This window comes from Erythrolamprus reginae, chromosome 4 (assembly GCF_031021105.1).
Source record: "Erythrolamprus reginae isolate rEryReg1 chromosome 4, rEryReg1.hap1, whole genome shotgun sequence".
In the NCBI taxonomy this organism is placed as follows: domain Eukaryota; kingdom Metazoa; phylum Chordata; class Lepidosauria; order Squamata; family Dipsadidae; genus Erythrolamprus; species Erythrolamprus reginae.
Window position 1 is genome coordinate 3,302,810 of NC_091953.1, and position 20,108 is coordinate 3,322,917.

At 46.2% G+C, this 20,108-nt stretch overlaps 1 protein-coding gene and 2 non-coding genes across 3 annotated transcripts; all 3 read left to right on the top strand.

Annotated features, from left to right (window-relative positions):
- Positions 1–1,368: 1,368 nt before the first annotated feature.
- Positions 1,369–16,652, top strand: RPS3 (ribosomal protein S3). The gene is made up of 7 exons (XM_070749479.1): positions 1,369–1,490; positions 3,635–3,765; positions 6,096–6,189; positions 8,781–8,875; positions 11,327–11,514; positions 15,081–15,277; positions 16,579–16,652. Exons 1-6 carry the CDS (start codon positions 1,461–1,463, stop codon positions 15,272–15,274), a joined length of 732 nt encoding a protein of 243 aa, XP_070605580.1. The 5' UTR covers positions 1,369–1,460; the 3' UTR covers positions 15,275–15,277; positions 16,579–16,652.
- Positions 9,328–9,477, top strand: LOC139167421 (small nucleolar RNA SNORD15). The gene has a single exon (XR_011559132.1). It is a non-coding gene; the product is annotated as a small nucleolar RNA SNORD15 (small nucleolar RNA).
- LOC139167420 (small nucleolar RNA SNORD15) lies at positions 12,576–12,725 on the top strand. The gene has a single exon (XR_011559131.1). It is a non-coding gene; the product is annotated as a small nucleolar RNA SNORD15 (small nucleolar RNA).
- Positions 16,653–20,108: the final 3,456 nt, after the last annotated feature.

A 20,108-nucleotide genomic window follows, 5' to 3' on the forward strand; every position in this document is an offset into this window, starting at 1 on the left:
TCATAAGTGGAAGTAAATGGGTGATAGGAATGATGAGAAAAAACTAGTATAAATAGAAGTGCAAACTTGGTAAATACAGTATATTCTAGAGTTGTTAACTTCTAGAGTTGTTAACCTGATCCTACGCAGCTTCTGCTCAGGCAATCTCACACTACTCACAAGAGCCTACAAAACGTTTGCCAGACCCATCCTAGACTACTGCTCATCTGTCTGGAACCCATACCACATCTCAGACATCAACACCCTTGAAAATGTCCAAAGATATTTCACCAGAAGAGCCCTTCACTCCCCCACTCGAAACAGAATATCCTACGAAAATAGACTAACAATCCCGGGCCTAGAAAGCCTAGAACTACGGCGCCTAAAACACGATTTGAGTATTGCCCACAAGATCATATGCTGCAACGTCCTACCGGTCAATGACTACTTCAGCTTCAACCGCAACAACACAAGAGCACGCAACAGATTCAAACTTAATACGAACCGCTCCAAACTTGACTGTAAAAAATATGATTTCAACAATCGAGTTATCGAAGCGTGGAACTCATTGCCGGACTCAATTGTGTCAACCCCTAACCCCCAACATTTCTCCCTTAGACTCTCCACGATTGACCTCTCCAGGTTCCTAAGAGGCCAGTAAGGGGCGTACATAAGTGCACTGGTGTGCCTATCGTCCCCTGTCCAATTGTCTTTCCTTTCTCTCACTTATCATATATATTCTCTTCCTTTCATATATCCTCTCCTCTAAGTTCACTTTTACCCTTATATATATTACTACATGTCTATTTTTCTTCCTATGTATTTGTGTATTGGACAAATGAATAATTAAAAATAAATAAATAAAACTTATGGACGCCCCTTACTGACCTCTTAGGAATCTGGAGAGGTCAACCGTGGACAGTCTAAGGGGAAAATGTTGGGGGTTAGGGGATGACACTACGGAGTCCGGTAATGAGTTCCAGGCTTCGACAATCCGATTGGTAAATTCGTATTTTTTACAGTCAAGTTTGGAGCGGTTCATATTGAGCTTGAATCTGTTGTGTGCTCTTGTGTTGTTGTGGTTGAAGCCGAAGTAGTCGCCGACAGGTAGGACGTTGCAGCATATGATCTTGTGGGATGTTGAGAAAAAACTACTAGTAATGATTGTGATGGTTGTTCACTTTCAATATTGTTACTATTGTTTGTTATCTCCCCGCCCAATTAAAACTATTTTCATCAGCCTACATCCCCCCCCCCCCAAAAAAAACCCCCAACCTGGAACGCCCCTCTAAACAGCTCGGCCAATGTGAAGCCGCAAAGAATCTCCCGCTCCTCCCCCGCGCCAGCGTCAACTATACTTCCCAGCATGGCTCGCGCTCCACGTGATGCCAGCTGGCCAATGACGAGCGGCAGGACAGCCCTATACTCCTCTACGCCGGCGGAAATTGCCTCTTTTTTCCGCCAGAGCGGCGCGGCTCAAGATGGCGGTGCAGATCTCCAAGAAGCGAAAGGTGAGGCTCTTCGGGGAGGACTTTAGGTTGGGGCGGCGGGGGAAGAAATATAGGCCGGAGTAAGCGCAGCGGGTCGAGCGGCGGGACGGAGCCGGTTAGGTGGGCCGCTACGACGGCGGGACTCACGGATGGGGCTGGATTGAGGTTGGGGGGGGGGGGTGATGCTCCATCTCTCCGCGGCTCCGGCCCGAATCCTAATTGGGTCTGGCTAGGCCGCGAAGGCAGCGAGTCCGAGGCTAGACGGACCGGCCGGGACCGGAAGCTGCCCGACAGCTTAAAACTACATACTGTACTGTATATATTAGCATGCGTTTATGCCTAAGTATTACTCTATGAATGCAGCATGGGACGTATTTTCCTCCACAGCAGCCCTGCTGGGTAGGTTGTGGTTTGCTAGAGAGTGGCTGAATCTGGATTTGAACTGGCTTCTCAACAACAGCCTTGGGGGGGGGGGGATAGGCTGGGGGAATTCTGGGAGTTGGAGTCCACACGCCTTCAAAACGTTGCCAAGTTTAAAAATACATTGCTTTAGGAATTATAGTCAGTTTCTCTCGTCCCCCTCTTCACAGCCCTGAGAAATGGGGCTAGACCAGGGGCAGGCAAAGTTGGTTCTGTTAAGGAGTGTGCAGAGTAATCTCTGAGTAGTCAAAGATACAGAGAAGAAACGTGGAGGTGTAGCTGATATCCAGTTGATAGGCCAGAGATTCATGTTATAATTCAGTAATACAATCCAGATACATTAAGTATATAAAATCTTACTTACTTTGGCAAATATCTAGAACAGCCCTAGTCACACACAATTAAATCAGTCAATACATATACAATATTTGTTCAGCTTACAAATACATAAACCTTCATTTTAGTCACAAAGACAAAACAGAAATAGTAGAGAGAGAGAATCACGCTTCCCTAGTTCTTAAAGCAATTATGTTCTAATAATGTAAGCATACATTGTTGGTTTATTTTACATATTATTATTATTTATTTGTATGCTGCCCTTCTCCAAAGACTAACCCAACTAGTTGTGTACTAACAGGCTCTTCTATGGCATGTGGACTTCAACTCCCAGAATTCCTGAGCTTCGCATGATTAGCTCAGGAATTCTGGGAGTTGAGGTCTACAAGTCATAGAAGAGCCAACTTTGCCTACTCCTGGGCTAGGTTAAGAGTGCCAGGATGGGACCATCTGTAGCTGAAGGGAGGACTCAAACCTGCCTCTCTCCAGTGTCAGACCAGCATTTAACTCCTCTATCTGTGATTAGACTGCTGGCCTGGCATTGGAGTGACCAAGGGAGGAAGTGGGACTCTGCCTTAAATGATGGGTAGTTGGCATGCTCTGCTCCTGTGTATGGTTGTCTCAGTGTTGATTGCCTGACCAGGGAGATGTCCGAAACAATTGTAAGTCAAACTAATGCAATCCTAAATGTCATTAACAGGGAGAGAATCTAGGACTAGGAAGGTACTAATACCACTCTATAAAGCCTTAGTAAGATCACAGCTAGGGTGCTGCATCCAGTTTTGGTCACCACACTACAGAAAAGACACTGAAACTCTAGAGAAAGTGTAGAAGACAGCAACCAGGATGATAAACGAAGTGGAAACTAAAACATACGAAGAACGGTTGCAGGAACTGGGCATCGCTAGTCTACTGAAGGGAAGGACCAGGAGAGACATGATAGCAGTCTTCCAATATTTGAGGGACTGCCACAGAGAAGAGGAAGGTGGTCAAGCTATTTTCCAAAGCACCCAAAGGCCAGACAAGGAATCACAGATAGAAATTGATCAACCTGGAAATAAGGAGGAACTTTCTGACAGTGAGAGCGATCAACCAGTGGAACAGAAGTTGCTTGCGGAGGTTGTAAGCGCTCTAACTAACACTTGAGACTTTTGAAGGGAGACTGGAATGCCATTTGCCCAAAATGGTGTAGGGACTCCTGGTTAAGGGTGGGGTGGGGTTGGACTAGATGACCTACAAGGTCCCTTCCAACTTTAATAAATAAATGAATATACTTGTACTTGAATGGATCTTGGCGGCTCCCATAAGCATGACTCTCCCATTTCCAAGGTAGCAGGTTGCACTTAGGGCAGTGCTGTTGGGGGCTGCATTGCTTTGTGTATCTCACCCTTTTTGTGTTTTCTTCCCAGTTCGTGGCCGATGGCATCTTCAAAGCCGAACTGAACGAGTTTTTAACCCGGGAGCTGGCTGAAGATGGCTACTCTGGGGTGGAGGTCCGTGTCACCCCAACCAGGACCGAAATCATCATCCTTGCTACCAGGTCATTTGTGTGGTCATGCTCTCATGTGGTTGCCAAAAATATATCCGAAATGCTGAGGATTAGTTCTTCCCCTAGTTGTGGGAAGAGGCGTCTAGGAGCAGCTGCTGCCTTCATTCTTATGCTTGTTATTAATCTATTATTATTATTATTATTATTATTATTATTATTATTATTATTATTAATTAGATTTGTATGCCGCCCCTCTCCGAAGACTCGGGGCGGCTCACAACTAATAAAAACAATATAATAGTGGAACAAATCTAATATTAAAAAACATATAAAATCTTATCATTATTTAAAAAACCAAACAGCACATTCATACCAAACATAAATCAAAGTATAAAAAAGCCTGGGGGAAAGGTATCTCAACTCCCCCATGCCTGGTGGTATAAGTGAGTCTTGAGTAGTTTACGAAAGACAAGGAGGGTGGGGGCAGTTCTACTGTCCGGGGGGGGGTTGGTTCCAGAGGGCTGGGGCCGCCACAGAGAAGGCTCTTCCTCTGGGGCCCGCCAAACCACATTGTTTAGTCGATGGGACCCGGAGAAGGCCAACTCTGTGGGACCTTATTGGTCGCTGGGATTCGTGCAGTAGCAGGCGGTTCCGGAGGTACTCTATTCCAATGCCATGTAGGGCTTTAAAGGTCATGACCAACACTTTGAATTGTGACCGGAAACTGATCGGCAACCAATGCAGGCCACGGAGTGTTGAAGAAACGTGGGCGAATCTTGGAAGCCCCACGATGGCTCTCGCGCCTGCGTTCTGCACGATCTGAAGTTGGGAAGGCCCTACTTGGAGGTGTAGATAGGACTCTGTCCCACACCATACAGGAGGGGCAAATTTATTCTGAAGTAAGTAGTCTTAAATATAACCCACTCCGAACTATACAAGGCTGGGTAAAGTTATTAGATGGGCAAGTCTAGAGGAAACCATCTACCTATATTGAAACCTTATTTTTGAGTTTGTGAACTAACAACATTTATTAAAAGTTGCAAGTTATCAGCTCCCAAAAATGTCTGTCTTATAATAACATTTTACTCAGAAAAGGTGCTACTGGAAACAAACTTCTTTGCCACTGTAGACTTACCATCAGTCTCTGCCTGCCACGGCTGGTCTTCACTAAGTCAATTGCAGTAGTCCAGACATGAGATGCCAAGGATACAGGTGTCTGTGCAAGGCTACTTTATCCCAAAAAGTTTGCAACTGGTACACAAAAGGTTGTTTTAGAAGGTTGTCTTGAGCCACAGGGGAGAAAATTCAAAAGCAAACCCTTCAATTTCCATCCAGAAGTTGGCAACCAATGCATATATTTTAATGCAGACGTCCTATGATCCTTCTCCCTGCAATATTTGGTAGCTGAGCTGGTGTGTTGTTTTCTTTACTACTGGTAGTTGCTACTCTTGAACAGTCTTGATGGATCACCCATAGAGGTGTTTATAGGAGTCTATAAGCACTCAAACTTAGGTGGACGGACAGACAGATGGATGTAGGTAGATAAATATATTGGATGGATGGATGGATGGATATAGGCTAGGGATCCCCAACTTGGCAACTGTTTTATATACTGTACTGTTTTATTACTGTTGTTAGCCGCCCCGAGTCTGCGGAGAGGGGCGGCATACAAATCCAATAAATAAATAAACTTTAAGACCTCTGGACTTCAATATCCAGAATTCTCTAGATAGACAGCTGGCTGGAGAATTATGGGAGTTAAAGTCCTCAAGTCTTAAAAGTTGCCAGATTTGAAGATCTCTGATATAGACCTTCACTTACGACTGGTCAGTGACTGTTTAAATTACAAATGACCCTCCCCACAGAGGTTCCAAAATTTGGATGGCTGTATCCTCCCCTCCCCCCTTCCTTTTGTTCAGCAATCCTGTGACTATATTTTAGATGAACGCCCAGCCTGTATATTCAACTGTTATCAACATCCTGCAGTCACATAAATGTACTGTGATTTTTGCTGAAAAACCAGTATTTGGGTTTGGGGCAGAAACGCTCCATAATGAACAATGGGCTAGCTTAACGGGCGCTGGAAAAGTCATCGTTTTGGGTCAGTCAAGTGAGTTAAGTTTACAATCAAGGGAAACGGATATGAAATAGGTAGCTGTGGTCAGATAATATAAGTACAGCCTAGTTTTAGACGTACGCAGGTTGTTGGAACTGAGCAGAAGAAATGATTTTTGTCAGAAAAAGTTGGATGGAGTCAGATAATTATATTCCAGTAAGCGGTGAAATGTAGGCTTGGTTTAAAAAAAAATACAAGAACATTTTCAGAGTTTTTGTTCTGGTGGAATTGACCCCCTACCAATCTTTGCCTTTTTCCATTTCAGAACTCAGAACGTCCTGGGAGAGAAAGGACGCCGGATTCGTGAGTTGACAGCCGTGGTCCAGAAGCGATTTGGCTTCCCAGAGGCCAGTGTGGAGGTAACGGAGGCCCCTGTGCTGGCTGGAGCATTCTGGGAGTTGAAGTCCACCCATCTTAAAACTTGACGAATGTGAAAAGCTCTGCCTTAGCGCTTATCTTCCCTTCAGTGACGATAATAATAATAATTTATTAGATTTGTATGCTGCCCCTCTCCGAAGACTATATAATAGATACAAATCTAATATTAAAAAAAAGTAGATATAAAACCCCAACAATTAAAACCATACAACACATGCATACCAAACATAAAATATAAAAGCCTGGGGGAGGTGTCTCAGTTCCCCCATGCCTGGCGATATAGGTGGGTCTTGAGTAATTTGCGAAAGACGAGGGTGGGGGCCATTCTAACCTCCGGGGGGGAGTTGATTCCAGAGGGCCAGGGCCGCCACAGAGAAGGCTCTTCCCCTGGGGCCCGCCAAACGACATTGTTTGGTCGACGGGACCCGGAGAAGGCCAGCTCTGTGGGACCTAATCGGCCGCTGGGATTCGTGCGGTAGAAGGCGGTTCCGGAGATATTCTGGTCCACTGCCATGTAGGGCTTTAGATAAAATGACTTTAGATACAAGATACAATGACAAATCAAAAATGGGCACCCTCTTGCTTGGAGCCAACAGGCTGGAGTCACATTCTGTGGTCCTATTGCTAATGAACTCTGACAAGGGTGCCCTATTGAATAGAATGGAATTGTTTATTGGCCAAGTGTGATTGGACCCACAATGAATTTGTCGTTGGTGCAGATGCTCTCAGGGTACATAAAAGAAAAAAAATCATTTGTCAAGAATCATGAGGTACATTTAATGATGGTCATAGGGGTCAAATAAGCAATGAAGAAACAATCCATATTAATAAAAATCTTAGGATACAAGCAACAAGTGACAGTCATATAGTCCTAAGTGGGAGGAGATGGAATGATGAGAAAAACTAGTAGAATAGAAGTGCAGATTTAGTAAAAAGTCTGACAGTGTTGAGGGAATTATTTGTTTAGTAGAGTGATGGTGTTTGGGGGAAAACTGTTCTTGTGTCTAGTTGTCTTGGTGTGCGGTTGTCTCTTCTGAGAAGGAACAGGCAGGAGTTTTCCTTAATGTGAATTTAAAAGCCACTAGCAATTCAGTGGTGGCTGTTTATGGGCTGTTTTCCGGTAGTCCACAATGACCACAATTGAGCCCAACATTTCTTTTCCTAAATGAGACATTTGTAAGTAAGTTTTGCCCCACTTTATGACCTCTTGCCACAGTTGTTAAATGAATCCCTGCAGTTAGGTTAGTAGCACGGTTGTTAAGTGAATCTGGCTGCCCCATTGACGTTAAAGTGAACGTGGGAAGCCACATTCACTTAACAACCTGGTTACTAACTTAACAACTGCAGGGATTCGCTTAAAGATGGCAAAATGGAGCAAAATTCTCTTTAACCACTGTCTTGCTTACCGTTTCTGGTCAAAAATGTAGAAAGTGGCTATTGGCCATTCTTTTCAGTGCTATTGCAACAAAGAACAACCAGACAATGGTCATAAAATAAGAACTACCTGTTTTTTCCCAAGGTGGGGGAGTAAATTATTTCCACTAACGAAAAAAGGAGTTTTTAACAGAGATTTGTTAACTCCTCCTGCTGCTAATCACTATGACTGCAACTTTCTGGCTTGTATCTTTATGATTTATATTGAGTGATTACTAATATGATTTTATTGCTTATTTGTACCCGGATTATCATTAAGTGTTATACCTTATGATTCTTGATAAACATATCATTTATGTACTTTGAGAGCATATGCCCAATGACCAAGTTCTTGCGTGTCCAGTCACAATGGGCCAATAAAATACTATATTCTATCCTTTTTCTCAATCCTTTCTTTTCTCTCTCTTTCTCTCTCATATCACAGAGTGGGTCTTCTCCGGGTCCCGTCAACTAAACAATGCCGCTAGGCGGGACCCAGGGGAAGAGCCTTCTCTGTGGCGGCCCTGGCCCTCTGGAACCAACTCCCCCCAGAGATTAGAATTGCCCCCACCCTCCTTGCCTTTCGTAAGCTACTTAAAACCCACCTCTGCCACCAGGCATGGGGGAATTGAGATACCCTTTCCCCCTAGGCCTTTACAATTTTATGCATGGTATGTCTGTGTGTCTGTTTGGTTTTTATTATAATGGGTTTTTAATTGTTTTTAGTATTGGATTATTATTATATGCTGTTTTATTATTGCTGTTAGCCGCCCCGAGTCTCCAGAGAGGGGTGGCATACAAATCAGATAGATAGACAGACAGACAGACAGATAGATAGATAGATCTATCTCTATACCAAATCTATCTATAATCCTTGGCAAAGGTATCTTTGTACATTGGGAGCATATGCACCAAAGACAAATTCCCTGTGGGGAACTGGCCTATAAAATATTCTATTTTTATTGCTATTCCTCTTCTCTCCTTTCTTCCCATTCCACTCCATTCTACTCTATGTAACTTGGTTTATTTTATTTTTTTACACTGTACACATTTAGTTTGTTTATTGTACTCTGAGAGCGTACGCGCCAAAGGCCAATTAGGATTTCTGTCTGTGATGTGTTTGTGAAGCAGTTGTGCCTTCTCTCTCTCCCTCTCGCAGCTCTATGCCGAGAAGGTGGCCACCCGGGGATTATGCGCCATTGCCCAAGCCGAATCCCTGCGATACAAGCTCCTGGGGGGCCTTGCCGTGCGTAGGTGAGCATTGGGCCGAAACCCACATCCAAGCTTTCGGTTTTAATCTTCGTCTAGCTTTTTGTGCAACTTCAACATGATGGACTTTGAACTCGCCCTCTCCCTTGGTCTCCAGCAAAGGTGCTACTCCGGTTTCTTAAGGGGACGTATCGTTTTCTCCCTCCCCAGGCATTAAATTATGGTTTGGGGCACTCACGCATTCACCAACCCTAAAGAGTCATAGAATATTATTACTACTTATACAGATAGTTCTCGACTTGCAACTAGGTTTTGCAATAGCCCTTAGACTTGAATACCACAGGACCCATAATATGGGTCCTCATTTTTCCTTCCTGCCTTCCTCTCTAAGCAGTTTTCAGAGTCAGCATATTGCCCCACTGAAAATCTGGGTCCTCATTTTTCCTTCCTTCCTGAGCTGTTCTTGGCTGGCTCTTTTGGAAGCCCCCAAGAAATCCCTTCTGTGATGATACGATGACGAGTCAGAAACAGCCTCCTCCTGCCTGGGCTCAGCGATACTGTTCCACGTTTTGTGGTCCTGTGTTGGTGGCTTCGGCAAAGGAGGAGGTCTGGTCATTGGATGAACATGAGGCATTTGTCTGAGAAGGGAAGCTCTTGGGGAGACTCTTTCGCTTACTGTTCTGACCTAGGCTTTTCCCAAACCTCCTGGCCCCGGTAAAACATCTTTTATTTAATGTACAGTTAATTTATCTCTAGCAAAGTCTTTCCTCTCCCACATTTTTTCAAGTTAGTTCACAAATACTGACCTTTATCAGGCTTGGAGAGGGCCAGGCTATTATCTTTCAGACTCCTGCAAAGTAATTGTCTCTGCAAACTCCCCTCGCCTTTCACTCCTCTTTTAGTCCCTGTGGTGGGGGTATTCATCGTCCACCTGTGGCCTGACTCCCAACTCGACCCTTGTTCCTTAGCTCTTCCCTTCGTCCAGCATGCACACATTCAAGACAATCTCCAGCTGTTTGACTCCAAAGGCAGCTGATAACTGTCAGACAGCCCTGGTCCTGTCTCTGCCTCGGACGCAGAGCCTTCGTTGGAGCCTTCCCCAGACTCCAGGACTGGCCCACATTCCTCCTCAATGTCCAAAAATGCCAGCTCCGCTTAGGCCACAATACTGATAATTGATTTTTATGAATATTTTTGGAAAATGTTCGACCAGCCCTATGCCATTTAGACGTCACTAAATTGAATTCTCACTGGTCATGTTAGATGCCCAGATGCCTTCTATCAGTGGGGCAAAATACCATCACCAAATTGTGACTTTATGAGGCTGAAGAACAAACTATCCAACATATTGTGACAGTGCTCAAAAACAAAGCCTATAATGGGGATTTTGCTGATTGCATAGTTGCAACAAATGAACGAAAAGATTTTTATTTGCAACTTGGATACTTTAGTAATCTTTCTGTTAAGCTTTTGGATTTTATACTTCCATGTTCGGTGTTTTACCTCTGCATTCCTTTTTTTGCTGAAATGGATTGTGAATGTGCCATATGTGGTTAATTTCAAATTTTAATTACCGCATTTTTCGGAGTATAAATTGCACCTTATTTTTGGGGAAGGAAAATTGGGAAAAGAATCTGCTTACCAGGTATTCGTCCGGCTAGCGTCCTTAGTCTGGTCAGCTTCAGGACATTAAAGGCTTTAAAAAATCTTTATTCTAAAGGAGCAGCAATGAAAGAGCTTGCAAAGCCAGTAAGAGATGGGAACATCCTTAGCACCTGGAAAGAAACAGTCTGAGTAAGTAGAACAATGGGAAAACCCTGCAAAGACTTAGGGCTTGGAAAACATTCCCCGCAGAGAGTAACAATGAAAGAGCTTGCAAGCCGGTAAGAGCTGAGAACATTTTTAGCACCTGGTTAGGGCTGGAAAGAAACTTACTTAGAGCAATGAAAAAAAAATCCTGCAAAAACTTGGGTCTTGGAAAACAATGAGAGAGAAACAATGAAAGAGCCTGCAAGGGAAGAGCTGGGAAGATGATTAGCAGCTAGTTAGGGCTGGAAAAAAGCTACACTCAAGAGTATAAACCGCACCCAAATTATCAGCCTCTTTTAGGAAGGAAAAAGGTGCATCTTATACAGTAGTACCTCTAGATACGAGTTTAATTCGTTCCAGAACGGAGCTCGTATGTCGATCAGCTCGTATCTGGAACAAATGGCTTTAGACTTTGTTTTTCCCTTCCGAGATAACCAGAAGCAAGGATTCTTGCGCCACCTAGTGGACGCTCGGCTCGTATCCTGAATTTGAGCTCGGGTGTCGCAAAGAAATTTCACTCCCGTCGTGGCTCGTAACTTGGAATACTCGCATGTGGAGCAGCTCGTATCTAGAGGTACCACTGTACTCTGAAAAATACGGTAACTGCACTTGGAGGGCTCCAGGCTCTTGTGCTCGTGTCTGAATAGTGCAGCCACATTCTCACTCGTGTGTTCTGTCTCTGCGCAGGGCGTGCTACGGCGTCCTCCGTTTCATCATGGAAAGCGGAGCCAAGGGTTGCGAAGTGGTGGTGTCGGGCAAACTCCGTGGCCAGCGCGCCAAGTCCATGAAGTTTGTGGATGGCTTGATGATCCACAGCGGGGACCCCGTCAACTACTACGTGGACACTGCCGTGCGCCACGTCCTTCTCAGGCAGGGTAAGGCAGGAGAGGCCTCCGTCCAGCTCAATATTTTTTTGGGGGGGTGGGGGGCTGCTTCTTCCTTGTGGGTCCTGCTCTGCGGAACCTTTGCTGAGCTGCTGTCGGGGTGCAAACAACCCAGAAGATTTGTTGAGTTCAAATTATTATTGTTATTATTATTTATTGGATTTGTATGCCGCCCCTCTCAAATCATAGAACAGTGATGGCAAACCTATGGCGCGGGTACCACAGGTGGCACATAGCTTCAACATGCATTTATGTACCAGCCAACTGGTTTTTGGCTCGCACAGAAGCTCTGGGAGGGCGTTTTTGGCTACCAGAAAGCCTCCAAGGGGATGGGGGAGGGCATTTTTATCCTCCCCTGGCTCTGGGGAAACATTTGGAGCTTGGGGAGGGCGAAACACGAGTCTGCTGGGCCCATCTCAAGTTTGGAAACGGGCCATTTCCGGCCTTCAGGTGGATGGAGGAAGCTGTTTTCTCCCTCCCCAGGCATTAAATTATGGGTTTGGGCACTCACGCATTCACGCACCCAAAAGAGTCATAGAATATTACTATTTATTTATTTTATTTATTTATTAGATTTGTGTGCCGCCCCTCTCCAAAGACTCGGGGCGGCTAACAACAGTATAAAAAGACAATGTAAACAAATCTAATATTAAAAACAATCTAAAGAACCCCAATTTAAAGAACCACTCATACATACAAGCATACCATGTATAAATTCTATAAGCCTAGGGGGAAGGGAAATTTCAATTCCCCCATGCCTGACGACAGAGGTGGGTTTTAAGGAGCTTATACAGATAGTTCTCGACTTGCAACTAGGTTTTGAAATAGCCCTTAGACTTGTATACCACAGGACCCATAATATGGGTCCTCATTTTTCCTGCCTTCCTTCCTTCCTTCCTTCCTTCCTTCCTTCCTTCCTTCCTTCCTTCCTTCCTTCTTCTCTAAGCAGTATACAGTGTCAGCATATTACCCCACTGAAAATCTGGGTCCTTATTTTTCCTTCCTTCCTGAGCTGTTCTTGGCTGGCTGTTTTGGAAGCCCCCAAGAAATCCCTTCTGTGATGATACGATGACGAGTCAGAAACGGCCTCCTCCTACCTGGGCTCAGCGATACTGTGCCGCGTTCTGTGGTCCTGTGTTGGTGGCTTCGGCAAAGGAGGAGGTCTGGTCATTGGATGAACATGAGGCATTTGTCTGAGAAGGGAAGCTCTTGGGGAGACTCTTTTGCTTACTGTTCTGACCTAGGCTTTTCCCAAACCTTCTGGTCCTGATAAAAGCGGGGAGAGGGAGGTTGTGATCCCGCTGTATAGAGCCCTAGTGAGACCCCATTTGGAATAATACTGTGCTCAGTTCTGGAGACCTCACTTACAAAAAGAGATGGATAAAATTGAACGGGTCCAAAGATGGGCTACAAAAATGGTGGAAGGTCTTAAGCATAAAACGTATCAGGAAAGACTTAATGAACTCAATCTGTATAGTCTGGAGGACAGAAGGAAAAGGGGGGACACGATCGAAACATTTAAATAGATTAAAGGGTTAAATAAGGTTCAGGAGGGAAGTGTTTTCAATAGGAAAGTGAACCCAAGAACAAGGGGACACAACCTGAGGTGAGTTGGGGGAAAGATTAGAAGTATTTGGAAAGATTTGGAGTACTGTGTCCAGTTCTGGAGACCTCGCCTACAAAAAGATATTGACAAAATTGAACAGGTCCAAAGACGGGCTACAAGAATGGTGGAAGGTCTTAAGTATAAAACGTATCAGGAAAGACTTAATGAACTCAATCTGTATAGTCTGGAGGACAGAAGGAAAAGGGGGGACATGATTGAAACATTTAAATACCGTGTTTCCCCGATAGTAAGACCCCCCCCGATTGTAAGACATATGGGGGGTTTCAGGGGGGTCGGCTAATATAAGCCATACCCCGAAAGTAAGACATATGTCTTACTTTCGGGGAAACACGGTACTAAAAGCGAGGGAGGCGTCCGCTACTCCTGCCGCCGCCTTTGGTCTCCCCGCCGCGCCTGGGGCTGCCTGCCTGCCTGCTGCCGTAGCCGGGCTGGGCGCGGGGCATCCTCGGTGTTGGGCAGCAGTGGGAGGAGCCGCAACCTCCGGAGCCGGCCAGCCGGGCGCCCCCAGGACGCGCATCGCAGACCGGCCTCGCCGCGGCGCAGGAGGAATGGAGGCCGGGCCCGACGGGCAGCCGCGCCTGCCGCGCAACGCCGCCTAACGCCGCCCGCCCGGAGGAGAAGAGGCCTCGCCCGGGCCGAAGCCACCTTTGGTCTCCCCGCCGCGCCTGGGGCTGCCTGCCTGCCTGCTGCCCAACGCCGAGGATGCCCCGCGCCCAGCCCGGCTACGGCAGCAGGCAGCCCCAGGCGCGGCGGGGAGACCAAAGGCGGCTTCGGCCCGGTGCGGCGGGGAGAGCAGGCAGCCCCAGGCGCGGCGGGGAGAGCAAAGGCGGCTTCGGCCCGGGCGACGCCTCTTCTCCTCCGGGCAGCCGCGCCTGCCGCGCAACGCCGCCTAATGCCGCCCGCCCGGAGGAGAAGAGGCCTCGCCCGGGCCGAAGCCGCCTTTGCTCTCCCCGCCGCGCCTGGGGCTGCCTGCCTGCCTGCTGCCGTAGCCGGGCTGGGCGCAGGGCATCCTTGGCGTTGGGCAGCAGCGGGAGGAGCCGCAGCCTCCGGAGCCGGCCAGCCGGGCGCCCTCAGGACGCGCATCGTGGACCGGCCCCGCCGCGGCGCAGGAGGGATGGAGGCCGGGCCCGACAGGGCAGCCGCGCCTGCCGCACAACGCCGCCCGCCCGGAGGAGAAGAGGCCTCGCCCGGGCCAAAGCCCGAAGATGAGCCGGCCCCGGTGCCCGGGACAATATAACACATACCCCCAAAGTAAGACACAGTGGGGCTTTTGGGGGTAAAAAGATAGTAAGACACTGCCTTACTATCGGGGAAACACGGTATGTTAAAGGGTTAAATAAGGTCCAGGAGGGAAGTGTTTTTAATAGGAAAGTGAACACAAGAACAAGGGGACACAATCTGAAGTTAGTTGGGGGAAAGATCAAAAGCAACATGAGAAAATATTATTTTACTGAAAGAGTAATAGATCCTTGGAACAAACTTCCAGCAGACGTGGTAGATAAATCCACAGTAACTGAATTTAAACATGCCTGGGATAAACATATATCCATCCTAAGATAAAATACAGGAAATAGTATAAGGGCAGACTAGATGGACCATGAGGTCTTTTTCTGCCGTCAGACTTCTATGTTTCTAAGTAACGTGAGAAAATATTATTTGATTGGAAGAGTAGTAGATGCTTGGAACAGATTTCCAGCAGATGTGGTTAGTAAATCCACAGGAACTGAATTTAAACATGTCTGGGATAAACAATAATAATAATAATAATGCTGTCCAATTGGAATAATAATGTCATCAAGGGAGGCACCCCTGTGAAGGAAGGGGGGAGTGAGAGGATCAGCCTCCTCTCGGTGCCTCCACCCAACCTTTGGGTTTCCACCCCTATCGTCCTGCCTCAAAGCCTCACCTGGTTTGTTGGTCTCCTTTGCAGGTGTCCTGGGTATCAAGGTGAAGATCATGTTGCCCTGGGATCCCAGTGGGAAGATTGGCCCCAAGAAGCCCCTGCCGGATCACGTCAGCATCGTGGAGCCCAAAGACGAGATTCTGCCCACCACCCCGATCTCGGAGCAGAAGGGCACCAAGCCGGAGCAGCCGCCGATGCCCCAGCCTGTGCCCACAGCGTAAGAGGTATGGCTCCGGGGCGCATGGGCTCAAGTCTTTGTGGGGTTCTTTGGTGCTCTCTGAGGCCGGGTTGTTTGCTTCCAGGCGTTTCCTGACCCATCTAGGTAGCCTCATCAGTGCAAATAGCTGGGGTGGGCGCAGTGGTTAGAGGGCAGCCCTGAAGGCTACGTCAGCTAATTGCTAGCCGTAGTTCAGCAGTTCAATTCTCACCATCTGCTCAAGGTTGACTCAGCCTTCCCTCCTTCTCAAGTGGGTCAAATGAGGACCCAGATTGTTGGGGGCAATACAGTCATACCTCGTCTTACGAACCTAATTGGTTCCCGGGGGAGGTTTGTAAGGCAAAAAGGTTCGTAAGGCGAAACATTGTTTCCCATAGGAAACAATGTAAGATCAATTAATCCGTGCAACGGGGGGGGGGGGGGGAAACCCGCCAAAAAACGCCGCCGCCCGGCTGTCACCTTTTAAAACAGCCGGGGGGCTTCTCAGCGTCCTCCTGAACCCGAACGTCAAACCCGAACTTCCGTTTTAAAAGGTGACAGCCGGGCGGCGGGGCTTCTTGGCGGCCTCCCGAACCCGAACTTTTGCCGCAATTCTGGGTTCGGCGTTCCGGAGGCTGCCGAGAAGCCCCACCGCCCGGCTGTCGTCTTTTGAAACAACCGGGGGGCTTCTCGGCGGCCTCCCAAACGCCGAACCGAGAAGTTCGGGTTTGGCGTTCGGGTTCAGGAGGATGCTGAGAAGCCCCCCGGCTGTTTCAAAAAGCGACAGCCGGGCAGCGGGGCTTCTCGGCCGCGGTGGCGGCGGGTTCGTAAGACGGAAAAAGTTCGTAGTTGGGTCAAGAAACGTCTTTAAGAAAACCCAGCTCAGAGAGCACCATAGTTCAACCCTGGTCTATAGATTTTCCCTTCTATAGGCATCAGTCGTCTCCCTTTCCAAGTGCAAATGACAGATAATAAAGACCTCATTTAAATTGTTTTGGGTATTTGTCCTTGGTCCTCTTACCCTGGGACATTGGTAGTTTTAGCGTTGATCTCTGTTGACTGGCTTCTGAGCCCCATATTAATAGATTGATTTGCAATTCGCAAGTGGTAAATTTATTATTATTCCTGCTGGCTTTCTCGCTGTGGCCCCCCCTCAGTAGCCACACAAGAACAGCAGCGTAGGGAAGCAAGCTACGGGGGTATATTGGCTGCATGTCATTCCGAGAAAAATTAACACAATTCGTATTTATGGAACAATTAAAATAGGCATTGCCTCCCCTAAAATACTTTTTACTCCCTGATACATTTTTTTTTCTCTTTTCTCTGCAGGTTTTTCATTTAAGACCTTGAAGTTCTGTAAAAAAAAAAATCTCTTAATAAAATTTTAGAAAGCCAACAAGAAATGGTCTTTCTTTTACCCACTCTCAGGACTGAGAGTTTGTCCATCAGAAACCTAGCTTGATTCCTCCAAAACCAAATTGTGCTCTCAATTATGATAGCTTAGACCAATTAAGTACAGACCAAATCCTCAACTTCATTTAGTGATCAAAATTACAATTGCACTGCAAAAAAACAACTTACGGCTATTTTTTTTTTTAAAATCATGACTTGTGCAACATCTCTAGTCATCTGATCAAAACTCAAGACCCTTAGCAACTGGTTCCAATTTATGACAGTTGACGTGTCCCAGATCATGTGATCCCTTTTTTTGACAAGCCAAGAGAGTGGGGAAGCCGATTCATTGGCTTCTAACTTAACCGCAGTGATTCAAATAGCAACTGGCAAGAGATGTAATTCCAAATTCACTGGAAAATGATTTTGCTTAGCAAGAGATGTTTTGGGCTCCATTGTGGTCGTATGTCAAGGACTACCTGCAAACTCTCTTTGCATTCTGGAATTACCATATTTTTGGGAGGATAAGACTCACCTTTTCCCCCCTAAGAAAGTGGAAATTTTGGTCCGGTTTGAGCCATTTTTGGCCTCCTGAAGTGCTGTACCTGCGTCCCATTTTTGCCAAAAATGGGCCTGTTTTTGAAAAAAACAAAACACTGGTTGCGGGCCAATGTTCCCTCTAATTTTTTTCCGGTGGGCGGAAAGGTATAGTGTCTGAGCGGCAGTCCCCTTGGGACTGGACGGCATAGAAATAAATAAGAAAAAAATCCCTTCTTTTTTATTAAAAGAAATTAATAATTTAAAAAAACCAAAATCCATTACTATTAAAACTAAAACAACCAGCAAAACCAAAAACATAACTATTAATAAACAGGTGAGCGCTGGGGTTTTTTTTCTCTGTTATTATTTAAGTGCTTTTACCATATGCTTTAAATCAAGAGTCACTTCTCTCTCTGTTTCTCTTTCCTGTCATTCCCTGCCTCAATCATTTTCTCATTTCTCTTTCTCCCCTTTTTTCTATCATTTCTCTCTATCTCTTCCTTCTACTCCTCTGTCTCTTGCTTTCTTCCTCTCTCACTCTTCCTTCCTCTCATTCTCTTTCTCTCCCCCTCTTGCTCTCTCTTTTTCTCACTTTCTCTCTCTTGTTTTCTCTCTTGATTTCTCTCTCGCACTCTTTTCTCTTGTTTTCTTTCTCTCACTCTCTTGTTCTCTCTCTCTTGCTATTTCTTTCTCTCTCCCCCTCTTTCTCTCTCTCTCTTTCTCACTTTCTCTCTATCTTGCTCTGTCGCTCTCACTCCCCTCGTTCTCCGGAGGCTGGCGAAGGCGATTTTCAATGTCGGGCGCATGGGCCAGCGTGCGCTCTCCCCATCCCTGTCAGCCCGCCCGGAACATTCAAAGTAAGAAAAACGGGCTGGGGGAAGGCAAAAACACATTTTGCCAAACGAATGGGCCCATTTTTACAAAAATATGGGCCATGCAGAGAGTTTGGCTTGCTCTTTGAAATCTTGGTGCGTCCTATAGTCGTAACATGGAGAGGGGTTGAGGTCTTTTTCAGCTGTTCCTGTCCATTCAATGTTCAGCAGATGGAGGTGGATATGCCTTGGTGGTGCAGTGGTTAGAGTGTACTACAAAGTACTTGTACTGATCACTAGCTACCAGCAGTTTGTCAGACTCGAATCTCAGTAGGCTCCAGGTGGACTCAGCCTTCCATCCTTCAGAGGTGGGAAAAATGAGGACCCAGATTGTTGGGGGCAAGAGGCTGACTCTTTGTATAAACCTTAGAGAGGGCTCTAAAGCGATCAGTTTCCATCACAATTCAAAGTGTTGGTTATGACCTATAAAGCCCTTCATGGCATCGGACCAGAATATCTCCAGCACCGCCTCCTGTCACACGAATCCCAGCAACCGGTTAGGTCCCACAGAGTTGGCCTTCTCCGGGTCCCGTCGACTAAACAATGTCGTTTGGCGGGACCCAGGGGAAGAGCCTTCTCTGTGGTGGCTCTGAGCCTCTGGAACCAGCTCCCCCCAGAGATTAGGATTGCCCGCCACCCTCCTTGCCTTTCGTAAACTTCTTAAAATCCACCTTTGCCGTCAGACATGGGGGAGTTGAAACATCTCCCCTTTGCCCATGTAGTTTTTTGTGTATGATTCGATTGTGTGTTGGGGTTTCTTTTTTGGACCTTTTAATCTAAAACTGTAATTTAGATTTTTAAATATTAGATTTGTTATTATGTACTGTTTCTTCACCATTGTTGTGAGCTGCCCCGAGTCTGCGGAGAGGGGCGGCATATAAATCCAATAAATCTAATCTATATAAGTCAAAATGCTATTGCACACACGTAACAGCCTCAGCCAGGCTCCGGTTCTGTTGAAAGGGGAAATTTCAGGGGTCTGAGGACCCACAGCCACAGTGGCACCCAATGCTCACAGCCACTTCACTGCACAAACATCACCCACTTATTGATGTCCTGGCATCTGATTCAACTGGGTGTTATTACTTCACATCATAGAAACATAGAAGACTGAGGCAGAAAAAGACCACATGGTCCATCTAGTCTGCCCTTATACTATTTCCTGTATTTTATCTTAGGATGGATATATGTTTATCCCAGGCGTGTTTAAATTCAGTTACTGTGGATATATCTACCACGTCTGTTGGAAGTTTGTTCCAAGCATCTACTACTCTTTCCGTAAAATAATATTTTCTCATGTTGCTTTTGATCTTTCCCCCAACTAACTTCAGATTGTGCCCCCTTGTTCTTGTGTTCACTTTCCTATTAAAAACACTTCCCTCCTGGACCTTATTTAACTCTTTAACATATTTAAATGTTTCGATCGTGTCCCCCACTTTCCCTTCTGTCCTCCAGACTATACAGATTGAGTTCATTAAGTCTTTCCTGATACGTTTTAGAAACATAGAAGTCTGACGGCAGAAAAAGACCTCCTGGTCCATCTAGTCTGCCCTTATACTATTTCCTGTATTTTATCTTAGGATGGATATATGTTTATCCCAGGCATGTTTCAATTCAGTTACTGTGGATTTACCAACCACGTCTGCTGGAAGTTTGTTCCAAGGATCTACTATTTCAGTAAAATAATATTTTCTCATGTTTTATGCTTAAGACCTTCCACCATTCTTGTAGCCCGTCTTTGGACCCCTTCAATTTTATCCATATCTTTTTGTAGGTGAGACCTCCAGAATTGAACACAGTATTATTCCAAATATGGTCTCACCAGCACTCTATATAAGGGGATCTCAATCTCCCTCTTCCTGCTTGTTATAACCTCTAGCTATGCAGCCAAGCATCCTACTTGCTTTCCCTACCGCCTGATTGCACTGGTGCTGCGGTATAATAAGGACTCCCTGCTACCCTTTTCTATCCACCTGGTCAAGGTAGCCCAGGGCTGAGAAGCTGTCTGACCCCCTGATCCCACCCACCCCTTTGGATTTTCATGGCTGCTGGGTG

Bases quoted from the DNA above. Each gene is read 5' to 3' on its own strand.
- RPS3 (XM_070749479.1), top strand. From the start codon at position 1,461: ATGGCGGTGCAGATCTCCAAGAAGCGAAAG. The intron at 3,766-6,095 runs GTCATTTGTGTG...TTTCCATTTCAG, and splicing joins ATCATCATCCTTGCTACCAG to AACTCAGAACGTCCTGGGAG. The intron at 11,515-15,080 runs GTAAGGCAGGAG...TCTCCTTTGCAG, and splicing joins CCACGTCCTTCTCAGGCAGG to GTGTCCTGGGTATCAAGGTG.